The 21,334-nt window shown below is 52.8% G+C and overlaps 1 protein-coding gene across 1 annotated transcript in view; it reads left to right on the top strand.

The window, feature by feature from the left end:
• Positions 1-283: 283 nt before the first annotated feature.
• Positions 284-21,334, top strand: part of tmeff1a (transmembrane protein with EGF-like and two follistatin-like domains 1a) — a gene marked incomplete at its 5' end in the record, with an annotated part of 37,209 nt that continues 16,158 nt past the window's right edge. The window contains 4 exons of the mRNA XM_084480450.1: positions 284-446; positions 17,516-17,625; positions 18,430-18,559; positions 20,782-20,811. Coding sequence (XP_084336576.1) covers positions 284-446; positions 17,516-17,625; positions 18,430-18,559; positions 20,782-20,811 — 433 coding nt within the window. The remainder of the gene's footprint in view (positions 447-17,515; positions 17,626-18,429; positions 18,560-20,781; positions 20,812-21,334) is intronic.

Here is a 21,334-nt window from a genome sequence, read left to right on the forward strand (position 1 = left end):
GCTGCTGCGTTTCGTCTCGTCGCGTGGAGGAACAGCGACATCAGGTCAGCGGCTCCTCGGATGAAACCTCGGCTCCGCGTGTCACCACCGCTTCATTAACGTTCATCTACCGGAGAGCACCGCTCGTCTCCTCTGGGCCGTCCACCGCTCCGGGTCGGACCTGACATCTCTCGGCCGTTCACACCGTGAATCGGTCCCGTACCTCGTCGGACCCCCGCCACCAGCACACAGGACGGTGCAGCCGGGCGACGACAGCCAGGCCAGACCCGCGAATCTCTGCAGCATGGCCGGCGTGGCTCCGGGAGGCGTGTCGGGGTGGCCCGGGCGGCTGGTGCGGTGGTACCTGGCCGTCTCCTGCCTCAGCTCCTTGGGCTTCTGGTCGCCGGGGACGCTCGCCTCGTACCCCCAGAGCGGAGAGTGTAAAGGGAAGGGGAAGGACTGCACAGGTGAGCCCCCCATGTGCTCCGTCCTACTTAATACTGCTAATGTTGTGTCTGCATAAAACGTCTGTCTGTCTGTCTGTCTGTCTGTGTGTGTGTGTGTGTGTGTGTGTGTGTGTGTGTGTGTGTGTGTGTGTGTGTGTGTGTGTGTGTGTGCAACGGTGCAACTCTCAATTGTCTTGTGGTTCCATCTCTTTGGTCTTCTTTGTAGGTCATCACAAAACACACCTTTGTTGTGGTACAGGTGACCACAATTTAGCACTAACCCCGCCGCGACGACCGAGCCCCGCCCCGGCGGGCGGTACCAACACGCACATCCTTCCCACCCTAACTTCCCAGCATGGGGGTTGGAGCTGGCAGGTTTTAACGGTTTTAACGGCCGGTTTGAAAATATTAAAAGAGAGGGGGGAAAAAACCTGCAAGACTTTTTAATCTAGTGTAGAGCTAACCCGACCTGCCCCTGTTTTATTGATGCCCCGCCATATTGCCTATTGTGGTTCTCTGTGCTTCCATTAAATATTGAACATTTTCATCGTAGATCAATGGACGCCGTCTGCGCTCCAATTTCCCGCCCAGCCACCGCGTAATGCTGCGTTCCACCTCGGTACCCAAACTAATATCCCAGACTTATCCCTAACCCACTGTCTTCGACCCATGCAGTATTAACCTTTTAATGCATTTCACCTGAATGGATTTAAATCCTTCTTTCAAACTTCTACTCACACTCACTGTCAGAATAACAAACAGTTGGTTCGTTTTTTAGTTCAGTTTTAGCTAAGGCTAGCGTTATGCTACTCTGTCATTACACATGTTTGATGCAAACCATGTGTGTGTGTGCGTCCATGCGTGCACTACATATCTGTCCGCCGCATGTCTGTGTGGGCATGCTTCACGGAGCGTTATTTGCGGTGTGATTTTGTGGTGTTATGCTTCAAGACGTACCTCTCTCCCCTCGACCCTCCCCCAAAGTAAACCCCCGTTTCCTGGGTACCACGTCCGGGTGGTCTGGGGCCTACTACTGCTGCTACCTGTAAAACCACGCACACCAGAACAGAGTCGCTGGGTCTCCCTCTAAACCCCCTGCCAGACAGGAGGGACTCTCTCTGTTCCCTTTGACAAACTGCATTCCTCCCCTCCCCCCAAACTTTAGAGAATTGCCATCATAATCGTGAGGAAATCCTTGTGATCCATAAAGGATTATGGACGCTCAAAGCAAGATGGTGTCTGCTGGCACGTGCAGCCGACCGCGTTACAGCAGGAACCCAGGCCCCCTAATCTCTCCCCGCAGGCCTGTCTCTGCCAATACATTAAACGCACCAGACCTCGGGGAGCAGAAGCCTGAAAGTCCTTCAGGTCCGATGTGGTGTGCCTCGGTGGGCTAGCCGGTCGGCCGCGGAGGCTCGCGTACGGTGGCTCTCCTGACCATCGCTAGCGCCCCCCCCCCCTCCGCCCGTTGAGAAGGCGGATTGGAGAGGTGGCAGTGAGGTTCAGGTATTCTGGGGGCTTCTAGCCACACCAGAGTCCTAATGCCTTTAATTAAAATGTGAAACATTAAAACATGGCCTCCGACCTCCGTCCCGGGCTGGGCAGAGGAATGTTGAATGCGACGCCGTCAGCGTCTGGACCGTTTACCTGACGCTCACGCACAAGGCCGGGGACTCAGAGGAACAGGACCGCGAGAGCTGGTTCTCCATCGGGTGAGAGGATTAACCGTAGGACGTGCTGTCTGGGGGTGATGTGTCACGGCCAGACAAATCATCACCTGTCGGACAATGGATCGCTCTTCTGAGACGGATTAACTAAAGGTTATTGAACTCTGAATCAATACCGTTTTCACCTATTCCAAATAAGTGCCCTCACAAAGTGCTGGCTTCCCCTTCATTGAGTACTAGTTGTCCTTAGAACAGGTTAAAATAGTATTAGTGGTAGTCATGTTCATATTTGGAGATATAATAGCAGATAAATAGCTGAAGACAAAACTCAAGCGCACAAATCATCTGATTTCGTTGTTGAGCCGTGTTGATAGTGTGTGTAAATAAAGACGCACTAAGGAGAGGTATCTCTCTGAAGAAACGTTGGTTATGACAGCCTGTGTTTGGTTGTGTATAATTCACCGGCTTTATGGGCCGTGGAATCCCGGTAATTACCAATACACAAACAGTGCTTTGATAAACGACGAGAACTCCTCTTTCCTCGCCATTCTTCACCATGAAGAAATTGATTAAAACTCATAGCTTCCAAAAGGAAGAAAACATTACGTTTAGATGTAGCACAACAAGCCTCGTTTACACATTCAGGTTGAATGTTTTACATGTAGGTCTTGCTTACAAAAAGGTTCCTGTTTCACCACAAGATGTGATGTGGATCAGCCACTACGAGCCATTTAAGAATTTACCCATTAATGACATCACAGGTGGGCGTGTGACCTAGTGCCCACACCTGATAGTAAAATAGGGGCCCTTCTAAAGAGGGGTCGAATGCTCTATCGGCCATTTTCTGTAACTGATCGATCACTGACTGAGCCCTAGCCTCGTCTGCTCCACAGGAAGTAGCCACACATCACTTCCTCCAGCTGTGCCTTTAAACCAGTCCATTACCCCCAGAACTAAAGTGTGATGGATGGGTTTAAAAGGTGTAAACAGGATTTGCTGGCCTGCTGGGTGGGGACTCCAATTCAGGTTAAATGAGCCTTAATATCGCTGATAAGGGATCAGTGTTGATCCATGTCTCAAAGTATCTCACATCTATAGCTATACATGTATCCTTCGACCTCGGACTCTACCAGTTCAGTAACTGGATCTTAAATGTCCGTCAGTATCAGTATAATGTTATTGAAAGTGACAGAGGGGACAGCTCATCGATCAATGACCAACATTCTGATCGTTTGGCGAGGCGGGGTGGAAACGCCACGCATCACTTCCTCTTCCAGCTGTGCCTTTTCCCACCAGTCCATTACCCCCAGAACCACAGGGTGACAGATGGATTCAAATGTTGGCCGCGAGGCTGTAAACAGCGCTTGTTGCTGGTCCGCTGGACGTGGTCATTATGGGATGTACGGTGCAGTTAATCAGGCCTTCAGGAGCAGATGTTCTGTTTGGGTGGCAGATGTACGGAGGTTAGCGTGTTGCTGTGCTGGGAACGTTTGGTTGGTTGTAGGTTTCTGTGTTTATGTGTTTGTGATCATTTAGCTGCCGTCTCTGTACACACAGATGTGTGGCCTCGGGCTTCCTCCTCCCTTCGGAGCCGTTGGGCCGGGGAAGCCTTTTGAGACTTGAACTGCGATTAATTAGACAACACAGAGTCGACTCGATTATTCTTTTTGTGGATAGTTGTAACAGTGTTATAGGGATATAGTGTCGGGGCTTGGATGTTTAACTCCCAGCCCAAAGGTTCTGGGTCCGATCCCCAACGTCACAGTCTACCTGCAGGCATCCTAGAGCAAGATGCCCCCTAACCTCTACCTGCTCTCCCTACCCTTAATGACCTGTCTCCGTACTGTCTAACCCCTACCTGCTCCTTAATGACCTGTCTCTGTACTGTCTAACCCCTACCTGCTCCTTAATGACCTGTCTCTGTACTGTCTAACCCCTACCTGCTCCTTAATGACCTGTCTCTGTACTGTCTAACCCCTACCTGCTCCTTAATGACCTGTCTCTGGACTGTCTAACCCCTACCTGCTCCTTAATGACCTGTCTCTGGACTGTCTAACCCCTACCTGCTCCTTAATGACCTGTCTCCGTACTGTCTAACCCCTACCTGCTCCTTAATGACCTGTCCTGAATCCACCTAGCAGGCTTAGCCACAGCTGCCTCTACATGTCCCCCAGTAGACCTCATCAGAGATAGACCGGGAGAGGGGATTAGGTAGGAGGAGAATAAAATGAAGTTCTGGTCAACGTTATCTTTTTTTCTATTCTCATACAGCGCCGTGATGATCAGAACCGTCTCTGACCTCGGTCTGAATGATAAGCCCGAGCACTGCACCTCGGGTTCAACCGGTGACGAGCTGTAAACCCCCGACATCACAGCCGATATCACCTATTGATCAGCGGTGGGTGGCGAGACGCGTGAACCCTCCTTGTTCATATACATGCGGGTCATGTGACTAGACTAACAATAACTCGCTTCATCTCCCTGGATGATACATTTATTATTGATAGGGTTGCAGGAACGACAGAAAGAAAGAGATGATTAAAGAACAGAAGAAGGTAGCAGAGAAAGAGCGAGACGGGGCGGGGGGAGAGAAGGATGAAAGAGGGGAATGTTTCTACTCTGAGACAAAGGAAGGAAGAAACAATGCATCAATCTCATAGGAAAGTCTATAGAGTGGTAGAGATGAGAGTGGTAGAGATGTCTAAAATAGATGTGGTAGAGATGTCTAAAATGTCAAGGCCAATTAACCCTTCACTGCTCTGAGACCGCACACGCCCCTTCACCCGGTGATGGACCTACATGAACCCGAAGACCGAGAGACCACCCAGAGGTCTGTGATGGACCTACACTACCTCGAAGATGTGAGCACCCAGAGGTCCACCACCCAGAGGTCTGTGGTGGTCCTACGAGACCCCCGAAGAACTAGAAACCAGCCTGAGGTCTGTGGTGGACCTACGGGACCCCCAGGACGTAGAGACCACCCAGAGGTCCACCACCCAGAGGTTTGTGGTGGACCTACAAACCTACTCCTCCCTTCTCCACGGAGGTGAAAGAAACCGTTGATGGGTCGAGTGAGTGGGCGGTGTTTTGTGTTTGACAGCGAGACGCGAGAATAAAAGGAATGCAACCGGTGACATCAATCCGCGCAGAACTGTAAACCCTGCCGCAGACTCTCCGAACACTGGGCTGGAACTCCTCAGTCAGAAGCCTCCTCTCTGTCTGTTCACCGTTGTGGTCTTTTTTACGGCTGAAACACCCATGGGGATAAATAGAGATGACATTATCCTGCCATCGATTGGTCTCAGATCTAACGGGGCCTGGGTGTAGCCCTGCACGTCAGTCTGGTTCACAAACATCAGACAGGCTGCGGCAGATATCGCAGTATTGACTCCATTCTCCTCGGAGGTTCCCAACATTGTCGGGCTTGTGACCCCATTTTAAGGTTTGAACGTTCCTGCTACCCCGACTTCTTACATCGTGGTGCGTCTGCCTACATACACTCATTGTTTTGACCCGATCTTCCTCTGCCGGTAATGTCCATGTCCAGGGCCCAGAGTGCGTAGGCACACTGCATTGCACCACACCAATTAGTAGTAGTGGTGGTAGGCCTAGTAATTCACCAGTGGCTCAGAATCATTAGGCAGTCTGTTTGTATACAGGGCCTTTATGAAAGCTCTCAAGCCTGGTAACATGTTATTTACTTCAGAATGTAACAGGACATCTCAGTATCTTGTAAGTCTTGCAGATCAGGCGAGTCTGGCACTTAATGTACGCACTTATTGTATGTCATCCTTAGTTATACTACTTGGTTCTGTAGCGTCTTATCCTAGCTATCTTTGTTGTATACGGGGAATGGGTTAACCAATTGATTGTTAGCGCTTGGCACTTGGTTCTATGAACATCCTTACTGTACCGATAGCGATATATTGTTGTTTCTCCTTCATCTGACAAATGTACTTAATGTAAGTCACTTTGGATAAAAGCATCTGCTAAATTCCCTAAATGTAAAATGAAAATGTAAAAGACCGTAGGTTGGGTGCTGACGCCCTGGCTGAGAACCACTGGACCACAGGGTGGGGATTCAGATCTGGTCTTCATTGATGTGTTCTCGTCTCATCTTCGTAATCTTAACTTGGATATTACTGTGTTTTCAAAGCTGTTTGTAACACATTTTATCTGATCTTCTCACTTTAATTATTTTAGCTTAATAATTTAATCTTAAAGGTGCACTTGGCAGACAGATTGCCATCCATCAGCGATGAGTGAGTGAAAAGCAGTGTGAGAATATGTCCAGAGTTGACTGCGTCGGCCTCTGAATGAGACCATCGATTTATCCATGTGGACTGATCCCGGCTAATTTCTGGGAATCCATCTTGCCTGTCAATCACAGGTGTGTGGCTGCATCACTTCTCAATGAGGACGTGGGAGGGAGGGAGCACAAAGGTCTTCCTCTTTTTTCCGCTCTCTCTTTCTCTCCACAACTCTGAACTGAAACGGTACCCAGAGCAGCAGAGAACAGTGTTTCATCTCATCTGCTGTCCGTGCTGTGGCCGACTCTTTCGCACCCCCTGTCCCCTGACTCCATCAGGTTAACGAAGCATCTCAGACGATGCCCCTCCTCTACCTCATCCCACGTCGTCATCCTATCAGCCCCCCCCCCTATACTCCCCCACCCACTGCAAGCAATTAAAACCGGATGGCACTGAACCACCCTCCACACACATGCAGAGAGGCAGGGGAGAAGATAAGACGCGCCGGCGAGCGTGTGGGCGTGTGTTGTGGGCGGAGACGCTGGAGGGGGGGTGGCCATGAGACGGGGGGCTCCCGTCGTGAGTGACAGGTGGAGGAGAACAACGGGGGGGGGGGGGGGGGGGAATGGATGGATGGATCTCTTCACCCACATGGCATTTCAGCTGATATGTCTGTGAGCCAGAAGGAAGAAAGGAAGGAAAGGAAAGGAGGGAGGACGAAAGGGTAGATGGATGGGTGGAACGTCAGCCCTACGGGATGAGAATCCCACGTCTGCTAGAACGAGGACTTGACAACGTGCTGACAACGAGGGCTCATCCCGTGGTCTGCTGAGCAGGAGGAGAGAGGAGAGGAGGGGGCGATGCTAGTGCTAGCCATGCTAGTGCCACGGCGCCACATGGACGTCTGCATGTCTAGATTTAGATTTAGATTTAGATTTAGGGCATTTAGCAGACGCTTTTATCCAAAGCGACTTACAATATGTACATTTGCCAGAAGAAAGAGAAACAACAATATACCGCTGTGGGTATACAGTAAAGACGTTCTTAGAACCAAGTGCTAACAATTGCTAGGTTAACCCATTCCCCATAATACAACAAAGCTGAGTCTATCGGTGTGTGTGTGTGTGTGTGTGTGTGTGCTGCATGTGTGTGGTGAGGCGTGTGGTCGTGGCGGGGGCTGTGGTGGACCCCTGGCATTGCTGGTGATGGATGGGACTGCCAGGGCCACGGCTAGGGGGGGGCCGAAGCTGAGGGGGGGGGTGGGGGGGGTCTTCATGTATTTATACCCCAGGATGTGATGGAGCCCAGTGTGCATGGCAGAGGTACTGCCTAATCCCGTTCGCTCCCTTCTCTGTCCTACATCATGTTTATGGCCGATAGACTCGCCCCTATGGATGACAAGAGATATCTAGTGCAGTGTGTGTGTGTGTGGGTCTGTGATTCCCTCTGTTCCTCCATACTCCTCCTCTTCCCTCCCCCTTCTCTCCTCTCCCTCTCTCCTCTCCGCCCCCTTCTTTCCTATCCTCTCCTCTTCCTCTCCCGTCCTCTCCTCTCCCCCTTCTCTCCTCTCCCTCATCCTCCCGTCCTCTCCTCTCCCTCTCCCCTCTCCTCTGCCCTCCCTCCTCCCTCCTCCCGTCCTCTTCCCTCCTCTCCTCTCCCTCTGCTCTCCTCTCTCCTCTCAGCTCCTCTCCCTCCTCTTTCCCACACTCTCCATCCCTCCCTGCCAAGGAAGGAAGGAAGGGAGAAAGAATGAATACAATTGAAAGAAAGAACAAAACAAGAAAGAAAGAAAGTTGGCTGTTCTACGGCCTATTGAAATGCAAGTCTCCCCCCTCTTCCTCACCCTCCCTCACCTGCTGCTACAGTGCTGATGTCCCTCTTCCTCCCCCTCCTCCCCCCTCCCCTCTGATGTGCCCAGAATAGGAATAGACTCAGATTAGTTAAGCATGACCGAGCACTGGCCTCATCAACTCTGTATGGTCTCTCTCTCTCTCTCTCTCTCTCTCTCTCTCTCTCTCTCTCTCTCTCTCTCTCTCTCTCTCTCTCTCTCTCTCTCTCTCTCTTTCTCTCGCTCTCTCCACCTGTTTTGATTTATGTGTTTGTTTATATTGACACAAAAAAAATACATACCGTAAACTTTATCATCATTAACGCTTTGCTGCGTTAGCATTCTGCCGGTATTGGTAACCGCTGCAGTCGTTACTGCTACGTGTTGTTTGCCCTGCACTGCCCTGCAGTGAGAACAGCTAAGCCCAGCTTACGTAGATAAACTAAGCTAGCCCCTGAGGCTAAATTTAACCTCTGCCTTTCAACTGCAGGTTTGGAACAGCTAAGCTAAGAAAAACTAAGCTAAGGGAGTTAAGCTAGCTCCCTAGGCTAAATCTCCTCTCAGACTTTCCACAGAGAACTATCCCCCCTCGCCAAATGGAGCAGTAAAACTAGACCTGACAGCGTTTAAATCTGACAGCGACGGGTGAGCGCGCTTCCAAATCGATAAAGGGGCTACGGTTTTCTTCAGGACAGTTGCCACGGTGATTGTTACTTATGGGATGGCGTGGGTCAGCCACACAGAGGGTCAAAGGTTGTATTTTCAAAAAAAAAAAAAAAAGATGGTAACTACTACTACTACTACAACTACTACTACAGCTACTACTACTACTACTACTACAGCTACTACTGCTACTACTACTACAGCTACTACTGCTACTACTACTACTACTACTACTTCTACTACTACTACTACTACTACAGCTACTACTGCTACTACTACTACTACTACTACTTCTACTACTACTACTACAGCTACTACTACAGCTACTACAGCTACTACTACTACTACTACTACTACTACAGCTACTACTGCTGCTACTACTTCTACTACTACAGCTACTACTGCTGCTACTACTACTACTACAACTACTACTACTACTACTACTACTACAACTACTACTACTACTACTACTACTACTACTTCAACTACTACTACTACTACTACTACTACTACTACTACTACTACTACTACAGCTACTACTGCTACTACTGCTACTACTACTACTGCTACTACTACTACTACTACTACAGCTACTACAACTACTACTACTACTACTACTACTACTGCTACTACTACTACTACTACTACTACAACTACTACTACTACTACTACTACTACAGCTACTACTGCTATTACTACTACTACTACTACTACAGCTTCTACTACTACAACTATACTACAGGGTTGCCACCTTTGGGTTTTTGGCTGGCGTGAGACTGTAAAATCCTATAATGCTTACATTAGTAAGCATTAGATATTAGGTTTGGGGTTGCGGGCAGGCGGAGTTGTTGACGGGGGGGGTTGTGGGGGGTTGTTTTGGCGTGACATTTGTTGCGTGTGCGTGAGCGTGAGATTGTTGCTGAAAGCGTGTGTCACGCCAGATGCGTGAGAGTTGGCAACCCTGCTACTACTACTATGTATTAATTTAGCAGACGCTTTTATCAAAAGATACGCTGTGAATTCGGATGTGCAGTGAATTCAGAGACACGTCATTAAGGAGCAGGTGGGGGGATGCCTTGCTCAGGGATGCCGCCAGCTAGACTGTGGACATTGGGGATCGAACCTAGTGCCATTCCGACTGGAGACAAAGCCGTTAACCGCTACGCTAGCCCCGCCCTGAAGTCATGTCCGGGGGTCGGAAGCTGCGGTAGAAACAACGACAACGTACAGAAGCTCACGGCGTGTTCGGCTTCCCGCTCGCTAGTTTGCGGTGTCGTTGGCCATCCGTCTTCTTCTGCGGTGCTCCGTTTGTTTTTATCTCCACGAGCCAAACGCTTCATGGATTTAAAGTCCTGCCTCGGCGTGTTTCCCAAACAGACGGCGGTGGTTCCGTGATCGTAACCCGAACAGCTCAAGACAATGCAGAGCGGAAAGTTCAAATTCGTATTCCGATGTGAGTGTAAATCTTTTGCGTACGAGAAGCGGTGTCTTAACAGAAGTCCCACAAATCGGATAACATAGTCCTGAAATTTGCCCCGCCCAATATTTTATTTTGTAATCACCATATTTCATACGTTTACTACACCGGTGTGAATCAAAGGTCATGCTCCACATTCCCATCTGCACTCACTTCACCCGGCACATTTACACATCACGATAAACGACACGCACACACAAGGGTTTGACGGCAAAAAAGACGTAGGGGAGGGCTGAAAGAGGAGAGGCCTGTGAAAGAGGAGCCGCGACGAGCAGCCAGACGCTCAGCGGATACCTGCGGCAGGACCGGCCGCCCCAGTCTGCTCTGCAGCCTGAATAATGCATGAGGCTCCTCTGTTGAACGTGACTTCCAGCAGCGGCGTTAATAATGGATGACGCTAGTTGTTGTTGATGTACACCGGCTTTCTGTTACGCCTCAGCCCGGGTTGTTTGTTCTGCTTTAAGGTGCTGTCGCTAAGATTTAAGGGCCTACATTCCAGTGTGATTTGTTAGAAATGCCACATGGCCGTCCGTCAGGTATTAATGAGGGAAGTGCTCCGTGGGAATATCTGGGTGACTGCACGCAGGCCTCGGTACGAGCCTGTTCAGATTTCAGACGGCGCCCGGATCATTACTGACCAATCAGAGCCTCACTTCCCTGAAGCCTAGTGGCTACAGCCTACCTGGTGCCTACCCAACATAGTGTGTTGTAGTGTGTGTTCCATAGTGTGTTGTAGTGTGTGTTTCATAGTGTGTTGTAGTGTGTGGTCCATAGTGTGTTGTAGTGTGTGGTCCATAGTGTGTTGTAGTGTGTGGTCCATAGTGTGTTGTAGTGTGTGGTCCATAGTGTGTTGTAGTGTGTGGTCCATAGTGTGTTGTAGTTTGCACATAGACACACACACATACAGACAGACGCAGAGAGACAGAGAGAGACACCTTAAGAGTGAGAGACAAACAGACACAGAGACAGAGAGAGGGAGAGAGAGAGAGGGGGGGGGGCCGCAGAGACACAGAGGGAGGCAGTGGTTGTTCTGAGACCTTGCTGGGGGTCAGGGTATCACGGAGGTTCTGGCACACGGCCTGGAGGTAATAAACCCTTGTCTGCAGCACGTAGCGCGCTACGCCACCAGAATGCTAATTCAGCCATCTTGGACCACACTTTGGTCGTTGGCGCTGTGGGGACAAATAAAGATTTTTGTTATCTTTAGCGTTGTCTTACCTGTCACCGCGGCGATCCGACTGAGGTAACTGGTGGCTTGGAATTGTGATTCTTTTAGTGATGGGGAAAACACAATATAAAATGTGACGTAAAAATGCTAACATAAAAAAGACTATCAATACTGTCAATAAAGTGATTCAAATTTTATATAGTGTGAGTTTGAGACAAAGACGGAGAGAAGTCCCAGGGAATAAATGAATGATCCCAGAGAGCGACTCTGCGGTGATCGTGTTGTAAAAAAAAACAAATCACACCGAGCCACGCCGGTCTCACAATCCCCTGACTGATTCAACGGCGTACATTGATGTGTCCGTGTCATGACAGCAACATCCCCACGGTCACGTATGAGGCCCACAGACGAGGTGTGTCCTAAGCGCGTGGGCCTGTCTGAGTGACGTATTAGTCATGTGTTATGTGTGTGCTGGCGTCACACTGCGTCCCGTGTCCCAGCGTTGGAGCCACGACGCCCACGGCTCCTTCACCGCACACGTCACCAACAGACACACTTTGTTTTACCACACCTTCTTTGTTTTTAGCATGTTGTGTCGGGGTGCGGCGCCCATGGCAACACGGCGAGGAGAGGGGAGGGAGGGAGGGAGGGAGGGAGGACAGGGGAGGGAGGGAGGTCATGTTTAATTCACAGTGCTCTCCGTCTTTGTTTTTATATTGGAAACGCTGTCGCTAGAAACCGGGCCCCAGTCCGTTCCCCTCGTGGCAGAGGTGGGGGGGGGGGTCTGGGGGTCCCGTCATATCACCCCCCCCCACCCCAACGGAACCGTGGTTCCGTTGGTTCCTATCTGGGGGGGTTCTGCAGCCGCAGGGCGCTGGGGTCGCCCGGTGTCTGAGTGTTGGTGGTCTCCAGGGCTGGGGTGTTGTCGTATGGTGTGTTGGTAAAACAAAGACTATAGGCGCGTTCCGACTGAGGCTGTATCCAATCAGCGCCGACTAGTTACCAGCGGCTCAGAAAGCTCCTACCCCGAGGCAGGTACCACCTGAGCCGCTAACTGAGCCTCTAAAGCCACACCCACAGCGGCTCCCTAGAGGGAGAGGTCCCTCCGTCGGAACGCGCCTATTGTTGAACTGTTTCGGGTTTATTCCAACGTTTAGTCAACGTGTCTGACAGCCCCAGGCCCCTCAGCCCCAGGCGGGGAAGCAATGTAGTGTTTGAAATACAACCTTACCCTCCATTATAATGTCATCCTGGGATTGGGATTATTCTGGGTGTCCTTGATAATGAGAACTGAAGTAATTCAAAGAGGTGAGGTGTTGAATTAAATCTTAGGCAGCCCACTGCGACATACAGACTTTCAGACAGCAAAGAGCTACACTGGGAATATAGCCCAGGCTGTATTAGTGCCTTGCTCTTCCTATTGAAACAGGGAATAGAACCCCAAACCCTGGCAGTGATAGTGATTTCCGGAAGGCAGATCATTTCTGGAACATTATCAAGAACATTGTAGAATGTTTGTAGAGTGTTTCAAGAATATTCTCTAGAATGTTTCTAGAATGTGAGAAACGTTGAATGTTTCTCCAATGTTTTCTCCAACATTCATTCAGTTCAGGAACGTTTGTAGAACATTCTAGACTGGTGTTCCTCTGATGTGGGGGCCGTGGTGAGGGGGGTGGAACCGTTGTGAGTTGGAATGGGTTCCCAGAGGACGCGTTTTCCTGGCGAGCAGATGCAGGCACTCCGGCTCCGTCACCCCCGGACGCTGGAGTGCTCTGTTGTCTGGAGCGGCTGAAACACAACCCTGGAATGTAGTGTAGCGTGTGTGTTTCCGGGAAGAAAGTGTGTGTGTGTGTGTGTGTTCATATGTGTGTGTGTGTGTGTGTGTGTGTGTGTAAATGGAATTGGCAATTCTTGAGGATGTCATCCTGAAAGTCAAGCCGTTATCTGAGCTGAGCTGTTTGTGTGTGTGTTTGCCTGCTGGCCTCCCCCCTTCTCGCTCTATTTCTCTCTGCCTCTCTCCCCCTCTCTCCTTCTCTCTCTCGCTCTCTCTCTCTCTCTCTGTCTCTGTCTCTCTTTCTCTATTCTCTCTCTCTCTTTCTCTCTCTCTCTCTCCCCTGGTGGAGGGCCCCTAGCATCGGGCCCCTGGTGGTGGGCCCCTAGCATCGGGCCCCTGGTGGAGGGCCCCTGGTGGTGGGCCCCTGGTGGTGGGCCCCTGGTGGTGGGCCCCTGGTGGTGGGCCCCTAGCATCGGGCCCCTGGTGGTGGGCCCCTAGCATCGGGCCCCTGGTGATGGGCCCCTGGTGGTGGGCCCCTAGCATCGGGCCCCTGGTGGTGGGCCCCTAGCATCGGGCCCCTGGTGGTGGGCCCCTAGCATCGGGCCCCTGGTGGAGGGCCCCTGGTGGTGGGCCCCTGGTGGTGGGCCCCTAGCATCGGGCCCCTGGTGGTGGGCCCCTAGCATCGGGCCCCTGGTGGAGGGCCCCTGGTGGTGGGCCCCTGGTGGTGGGCCCCTGGTGGTGGGCCCCTAGCATCGGGCCCCTGGTGGTGGGCCCCTAGCATCGGGCCCCTGGTGATGGGCCCCTGGTGGTGGGCCCCTAGCATCGGGCCCCTGGTGGTGGGCCCCTAGCATCGGGCCCCTGGTGGTGGGCCCCTAGCATCGGGCCCCTGGTGGAGGGCCCCTGGTGGTGGGCCCCTGGTGGTGGGCCCCTAGCATCGGGCCCCTGGTGGTGGGCCCCTAGCATCGGGCCCCTGGTGGAGGGCCCCTGGTGGTGGGCCCCTGGTGATGGGCCCCTAGCATCGGGCCCCTGGTGGTGGGCCCCTAGCATCGGGCCCCTGGTGGAGGGCCCCTGGTGGTGGGCCCCTGGTGGTGGGCCCCTGGTGGTGGGCCCCTAGCATCGGGCCCCTGGTGGTGGGCCCCTAGCATCGGGCCCCTGGTGGAGGGCCCCTGGTGGTGGGCCCCTGGTGGTGGGCCCCTAGCATCGGGCCCCTGGTGATGGGCCCCTGGTGGTGGGCCCCTAGCATCGGGCCCCTGGTGGTGGGCCCCTGGTGGTGGGCCCCTGGTGATGGGCCCCTAGCATCGGGCCCCTGGTGGTGGGCCCCTAGCATCGGGCCCCTGGTGGAGGGCCCCTGGTGGTGGGCCCCTGGTGGTGGGCCCCTGGTGGTGGGCCCCTGGTGGTGGGCCCCTAGCATCGGGCCCCTGGTGGTGGGCCCCTAGCATCGGGCCCCTGGTGGAGGGCCCCTGGTGGTGGGCCCCTGGTGGTGGGCCCCTAGCATCGGGCCCCTGGTGATGGGCCCCTGGTGGTGGGCCCCTAGCATCGGGCCCCTGGTGGTGGGCCCCTAGCATCGGGCCCCTGGTGGAGGGCCCCTGGTGGTGGGCCGCTGGTGGTGGGCCCCTAGCATCGGGCCCCTGGTGGTGGGCCCCTAGCATCGGGCCCCTGGTGGAGGGCCCCTGGTGGTGGGCCCCTGGTGGTGGGCCCCTAGCATCGGGCCCCTGGTGGTGGGCCCCTGGTGGTGGGCCCCTAGCATCGGGCCCCTGGTGGTGGGCCCCTAGCATCGGGCCCCTGGTGGTGGGCCCCTGGTGGTGGGCCCCTGGTGGAGGGCCCCTGGTGGTGGGCCCCTAGCATCGGGCCCCTGGTGGTGGGCCCCTAGCATCGGGCCCCTGGTGGAGGGCCCCTGGTGGTGGGCCCCTGGTGGAGGGCCCCTGGTGGTGGGCCCCTGGTGGTGGGCCCCTGGTGATGGGCCCCTGGTGGTGGGCCCCTAGCATCGGGCCCCTGGTGGTGGGCCCCTAGCATCGGGCCCCTGGTGTGCTGAGGCCCCCTAGCATCGGGCCCCTGGTGGTGGGCCCCTGGTGTGCTGAGGCCCCCTAGCATCGGGCCCCTGGTGGTGGGCCCCTGGTGTGCTGAGGCCCCCTAGCTCTGCTCTCAGCAGATCTGCGTGAAGGAGAACGTCTCCAGAGACAACATTAGAGCAGTTTGGCGTAGCTTCCCGAGCTACGCTAAGAAGAACGCTGTTTCTGGAAGAAAAGAACCTTTTTTCTGGGCTGTTATGTCCCACAATGCATTGTGTCGTCTTATATTGCCATTCCGAGGAATCAATGAGGCACAGCAGTCCTCGGCAAGGAGAGAGAGAGAGGGAGAGGGAGAGGGAGGGAGGGAGAGGAAGAGGGAGAGAGAGAGAGGCCAAACAGCCGTTCTCTTTCTTTTGAGAATGAGAGGTTCTGCAGAATTGCGAGGCGTGTTCCTGGACCTCGCACACCCATGGTCCGCCTCTCTCCCCCGTGTTCCTGGACCTCGCACGCCCATGGTCTCTCTGTTCACCGTGTGCTGAGGACCGTCTGGTCGACAGCAAGCAGGTTCCCAGCGCCTGTGTGTGTCTGTGTGTGTCTGTATGTGTGTGTGTGCGTATGCCTCTGTCCCATGTGTCTTCATGCCTGCCTGGGTTTGTGCATGTGAGATGATGTGTGTGTGATTGTCTTCGTGCCTGCCTGCCTGTGTGTGTGTGTGTGTGCGCGCGCCTGTGTGTGTGATTGTCTTTGTGCCTGCCTGTGTGTGTGTGGGTGTGTGTGTGCCTGCCCGTGTGTGTGTGTGTGTGTGTGTGTGTGTGTGTGGGTGTGTGAGTGCCTGCCTGTGTGTGGGTGGGTGTTTGTGTGTGTGCCTGCCTGTGTGTGTGTGTGTGCGTGTGTGTGCCTTTGTGTGTGTGTCTCCCTGCCTGCCTGTGTGTGTGAGATGCTTCTGGTTCTCATGGGAGCCATGGCGGCGACATCAGACTAAGAGCCATGAACACCGACCCCTCTAACGCAGACCGCTGCTGAACCAGAGGAGACATCAGGCATCAGTAGAGAACAAAAACATCAGATCATGCACAGGCCCGTGCTTTTAGACCAGTTGTGTTGATAACACATGGACCCACCCTCATGCATAACCCCCGTTTGTCAAGTGATCGTATTTACAAGTGTGGTTGGGGCGGCAGTAGATCAGGAGGTAGAGCGGGTTGACTGGTGACCGGAAGGTTGCCTGTTCGATCCCCGGCTCCTCCTAGCTGAGAGTGAGTGTCGAGGTGTCCCTGAGCAAGACGCCTCACCCTAACTGAGCCGGCTGTCGCCCTGCATGGTTGACTCCGCCGTCGGTGTGTGAATGTGTGAATGAATGGTTGCAAGTCGCTTTGGATAAAAGCGTCAGCAAAATCCACTCAATGTAAAATGTAAATGTAAACAGAGCCCTGAGAAACGTCGGTTGGGAGCAAACGGTTGAGTCGGTTTTAGTCTGTTTGGTTCGGTCGCCAACCGATAATTAAACGTAAACGCTCAACCGTGCTCTGATATAGTAGAGGTGCTGCTTCATACGCGCGTTGGGAAACCATCACCGTTTCCAACATCCACACCACGGAAAAGTCGGAGCGTCTTTCGTTCCAGGATTCACGTTCTGCGTTGACGTCAGTGGTCCAACCTTTCAGTGCCATTTTACCCCCCTCTGAAACTAAAGTTGGTGTCGTGCTTAAGAAGCAGTGCTCTCTTATTTTAGGAAATAGCTGACCATGATGCTCCCCTTTAAGCCAACTCCAGGTTATGCTCCGGGTCCCGAAATGAAAACACTTTGGCACTTTCCAACGCTTTCTCACATCTGATATCCTCGGAGAAAGACTGAGAACGTGGCGATGAAACGGCTTCGGCGTCCATGTTGGATGTTGTCGCACTCCATCGCTAAATAACGGACACTGTTAGCTAGTGAATGCTAAGGCTGCGCTGTGTTCCCGGAGCGCAGGCTGTGGTGGTTAGCTGCTCGTCGTTAGCTAGATGCTAAGCAGCTCTCCAGGGATCTGACAGCCATGATCCTGGGATGCTTGCCTTGCGTGTTTTTAAAACACACACTCAAAATATAGACACACCCCCACACACACACACACAGACACAGATGCACAAACACAGTCATAGGTGTGGGCACTGGCATCCGTCCGTCTGTCCATCGATCTATCTGACTATCTATTCATCTATCCGTCTCCTGGTTGCCTAACAGGTGTGTGGTTGTCTGTGTGTGTTTCCTCAGACCTGTCGGAGAAGAAGAGTGACCTGAGACTGTGTGACGACGCCTCCTGCAGGTACGGCGGCGTCTGCCGTGACGACGGCGCCCAGCTCAAGTGTGTCTGCCAGTTTCAGGTGAGAACATGGAGGCTTCTGTTTAGACCAGGTGAGACCAGGTGAACTCAGGTTAGACCAGGCGAGCTCAGGTTAGACCAGGTGAACTCAGGTTAGACCAGGCGAGCTCAGGTTAGACCAGGTGAGCTCAGGTAAGACAGTTGAGCTCAGGTTAGACCAGGTAAGAGCAGGTGAGCTCAGGTAAGACAGGTGAGCTCAGGTAAGAGCAGGTGAGCCAGTTAAGGCCAGGTAAGACCGAGTGAGCTCAGGTAAGACCAGGTAGGCTAGGTGAGCTCAGGTAAGACCAGGTAAGCCAGTTAAGACCAGGTAAGACCGGGTTTGCTCAGGTAAGACCAGGCGAGCTCAGGTAAGACCAGGCGAGCCAGTTCAGACCAGGTAGGCTTGGTGAGTCAGCATTAGCTCAGCAGGTAGAGCAGGTCATGGAGCAGTGTGAAGCATGTAGAGGGGCCATCGCGGCTGAATCCTGTTCACGGTATATACACTGTCCCCTGTCCACTGTCCACTGTCCACTGTCCACTGTCCAGCCCACATGTCTGGATCCTGAGGCGGTGTGCGGGCTAGCGCAGCATTTAGCACACGGTGTGTGAATGTGTGGATGAATGGGTGAATGTCAGGCAATATTGTAAAGCTCTTTGGGTGGCCACTGGTTACAAAAAACGCTCTATATAAATGCAGTCCATTTACCATTTAGTGTTCCAGGAGTGGATGAGTGGTCTCTCTCCTGAGTCACCCGTCACACAGGAGAACCTCTCTCGGTCTCTGTGCGCTTGGTAACCATGGTTTCCTCATTCCCGCCCCTCCCAGTGCCATAAGAACTACGTGCCGGTGTGCGGGGCCAACGGAGACACGTACCAGAACGAGTGCTACCGGCGGCAGGCCTCCTGCAAGCTGCAGAGACTCATCGCCCGGGCCGCCGACGGACCCTGCTCCACGGGTGAGTGGAAGCCTTTACACGATAAGAGTGTGACAGTATACCGAAATAAAAGCACAAGGGTGTATAGTGTGTGTGTGTGTAAGAGAGGAAGTTCACCTTTTTTCGTGGATTTTCGTGTGGATTATTTGTCGATATGGCGATACGTTGGAGCAGGTCAAGATTTATTTAAACTCGTTTTCTTCTGCACATTGTGGAAAAGGGACTTTTACTGTGAAGTTCTTTGTGTATTGGGGCGTTTCCTTTGTCCATGTTAGGGCGTATTGGCAGTTAAGCTTCAAACAAATCAGGCCTCCTCAGACCTTAGATGATTTGTTAATACATGATTGTGTATATTCCCCAGTAGTGCTATAGTATATAGACAAATAAAACACATACAATATAAACCAGCAAGACCAAAGAAAGGACATTAAAGCTAACAGGAAGGCTTTCGCCACATTATTATCAATTAAACCGTTTTTCTTTGGCTGGAGCACACCGCATCGATCGGAAAGCAGCGGCTAACCCGTTGCCCGGGCGACCTCGATCGCCCCAGCCTCCCTTGCACTCTCTCTCTCTATTTGGCTCTCCGATATCTCCCTCACATGGGTTTATGAGGAAGGCCTAGTTAATCAGATTCAGATCAATTTTAATTACCAGCCTTGAATGGGAACGCTGAAAGTATCAACAGACAGACACAAACAGAGCCTCTCACACACACACACACACACACACACACACACACACACCATGAGGTGATTGGATATTGCTCTAATGTGGATCCATCCAATTAAAGTAATAATTAACCTTCACTTTTACCCTTTTTCATATAGTAGTTGGTACGGGCCAAACGGGCTCATTGTAGCGTCTTGCTCTCTCTCTCTCTGAGATAACTGCTAACCGCTAAGCGCTAGCCGAGACAGCCTGACTCTGTAACGCAGAACAGCTCCCCAGTGGGTTAGTGCAGCTTTTATTACTCCTGTTTATTGCTGGCAGTGAAAGAGGCTGAGAGGCGCCCTCTAGAGGCCGGTGGCGGAATCAACGCGTCGACATGGCAGCCTGAGTGGGTGGGGGGGGGGGGGGGGGGGGGGGGGGTGCTGCTAGTTCTCTTTGTCAGGACTCGCACAGAATCGGTTGGAGTGCAAACAAATGAGCGGCCGCCCTGACGTCCACGGGACATTTATCAAACCATCCGTGTAACACGAGTAACAAACTGAAAGCCCTGGCCTTGTAAACGATGAGAGCGGTAGAGAGGTTACCGCTCACTGGGATTCTGCAACACTTCAACACGTCTTCATGGCTTAGCAGAGGCCGGCCTTTTGTCCTGATGCTTCCCAGCAGGCAGTGAGGGTGCCAGATTGGGTGGGAAATCTGTCCCAATCTGGCAACACTACCAGCAGGGGGTATCGATCGCAGCCGGCCTGTTCTGCGTTCTCTGTGAGCGCTGGAGGTACTGGGAGCTAGACTGCAGAGTTCCCGGTCTGAGCTTTCATTTGTGTTTTGCCCAGTACACCCACAGTCGTCTACTGGTGGGCACTGGAGGCTGCCCGGTACAACCACAGTCTCCTAATGGTGGACTATATGCCCAGTACAACCACAGTCTTCTACTGGTCGACACTGGGAGCTGCCCAGTACAACCACAGTCTTCTACTGGTGGATACTGGGTTATTTTGCCTGTCCATATCGAGTACAGGTTTAAAACCGTCTGAGTTCTGCCATCAGTGGCTGAGACTGCGGCCGTGACATTCAGCCGCTCAGCGTTAAGGAGCCTTTAAGCACATGAAGACTTTTAGTGCAGCGGAGACGTTGAGCATCGCTGAGCCCGTTAGAGCGGAGGACACGACCAGCATAGAGAGGTGTCATCTGGACTGTGTGCGTCTGCCGTCGTGTTTCTCCGCAGACAGAACCGTGCCCGTCGGTCTAAGGTTCAGACCTAGGTGTTCCTGTGTGTGTGTGTGTGTGTGTGTGTGTGTGTGTGTGTATGTTTGTTGACCATGGCTCCCATATTCCTCCTGATCCTCCCTGGAAGGAGGGATCCCGCACTCTGCGTTCCTTCTCTAGATTTCTTCCTTGCTAATTCAGGGAGTTTTCTCTTGCCCTCTGGGGGGCTAGGGTCAGGGGGGGGTCATAAAGATACGGCCTGTTAAGCCCTTTGAGACTGTACCTGGGCTTAAGGGCTATCTTGTCCTCATAGATGCACTATTCATCATGTTGTTGTTGTTGATGTTTTCTGTGTGTCCTTTCAGATCCTGGTTCCGGTTCTGGTGACAGTGATGGTACGTTCACATGTCTGTCAACATGTCCCAGATTTACAGTATCAGGGAGCAAATTGTTGTAGTTTTGTCTGTGTGTCTGTCTAGCTGTCTGTCTGCCTGTCTGTCACGCTTCCTCTCTGCGTCTCTGTCTCTCTGCCTGTCTGCCTGTCTGCCTGTCTGTCTGTCCGCCTCACTCCCTCTCTGCATGTCTGTCTCTCTGCCTGTCTGTCTCTCTGTCTGTCTGTCTGAGGCTATCATTCTGGTCTGAACTGGTCGGCCGGTGGCAATGAATTATTAATTGAATTACTCTAGTGGTTTTTAAAATATGTGTGTGTTGTGTGTGTGTGTGTGTGTGCGTGTGTGTGTGCGTGTGTGCGTGCGTGCGTGGCGGGGGACATGGTCACATGACTGGCTCCAGGATGTAGAGGCTGTCTGGGGCTGAGGAGGTTGTCCAATCGATCCTTAGCCTCCTTACACAGTGTGGCGGCTGCTCTCTGGTCGTATTTATAGGACTCTACTACATTAATACTGCGGAGACATCTGA

The sequence above is a fragment of the Micromesistius poutassou genome, assembly GCF_964030765.1.
Source record: "Micromesistius poutassou genome assembly, chromosome: 16".
In the NCBI taxonomy this organism is placed as follows: domain Eukaryota; kingdom Metazoa; phylum Chordata; class Actinopteri; order Gadiformes; family Gadidae; genus Micromesistius; species Micromesistius poutassou.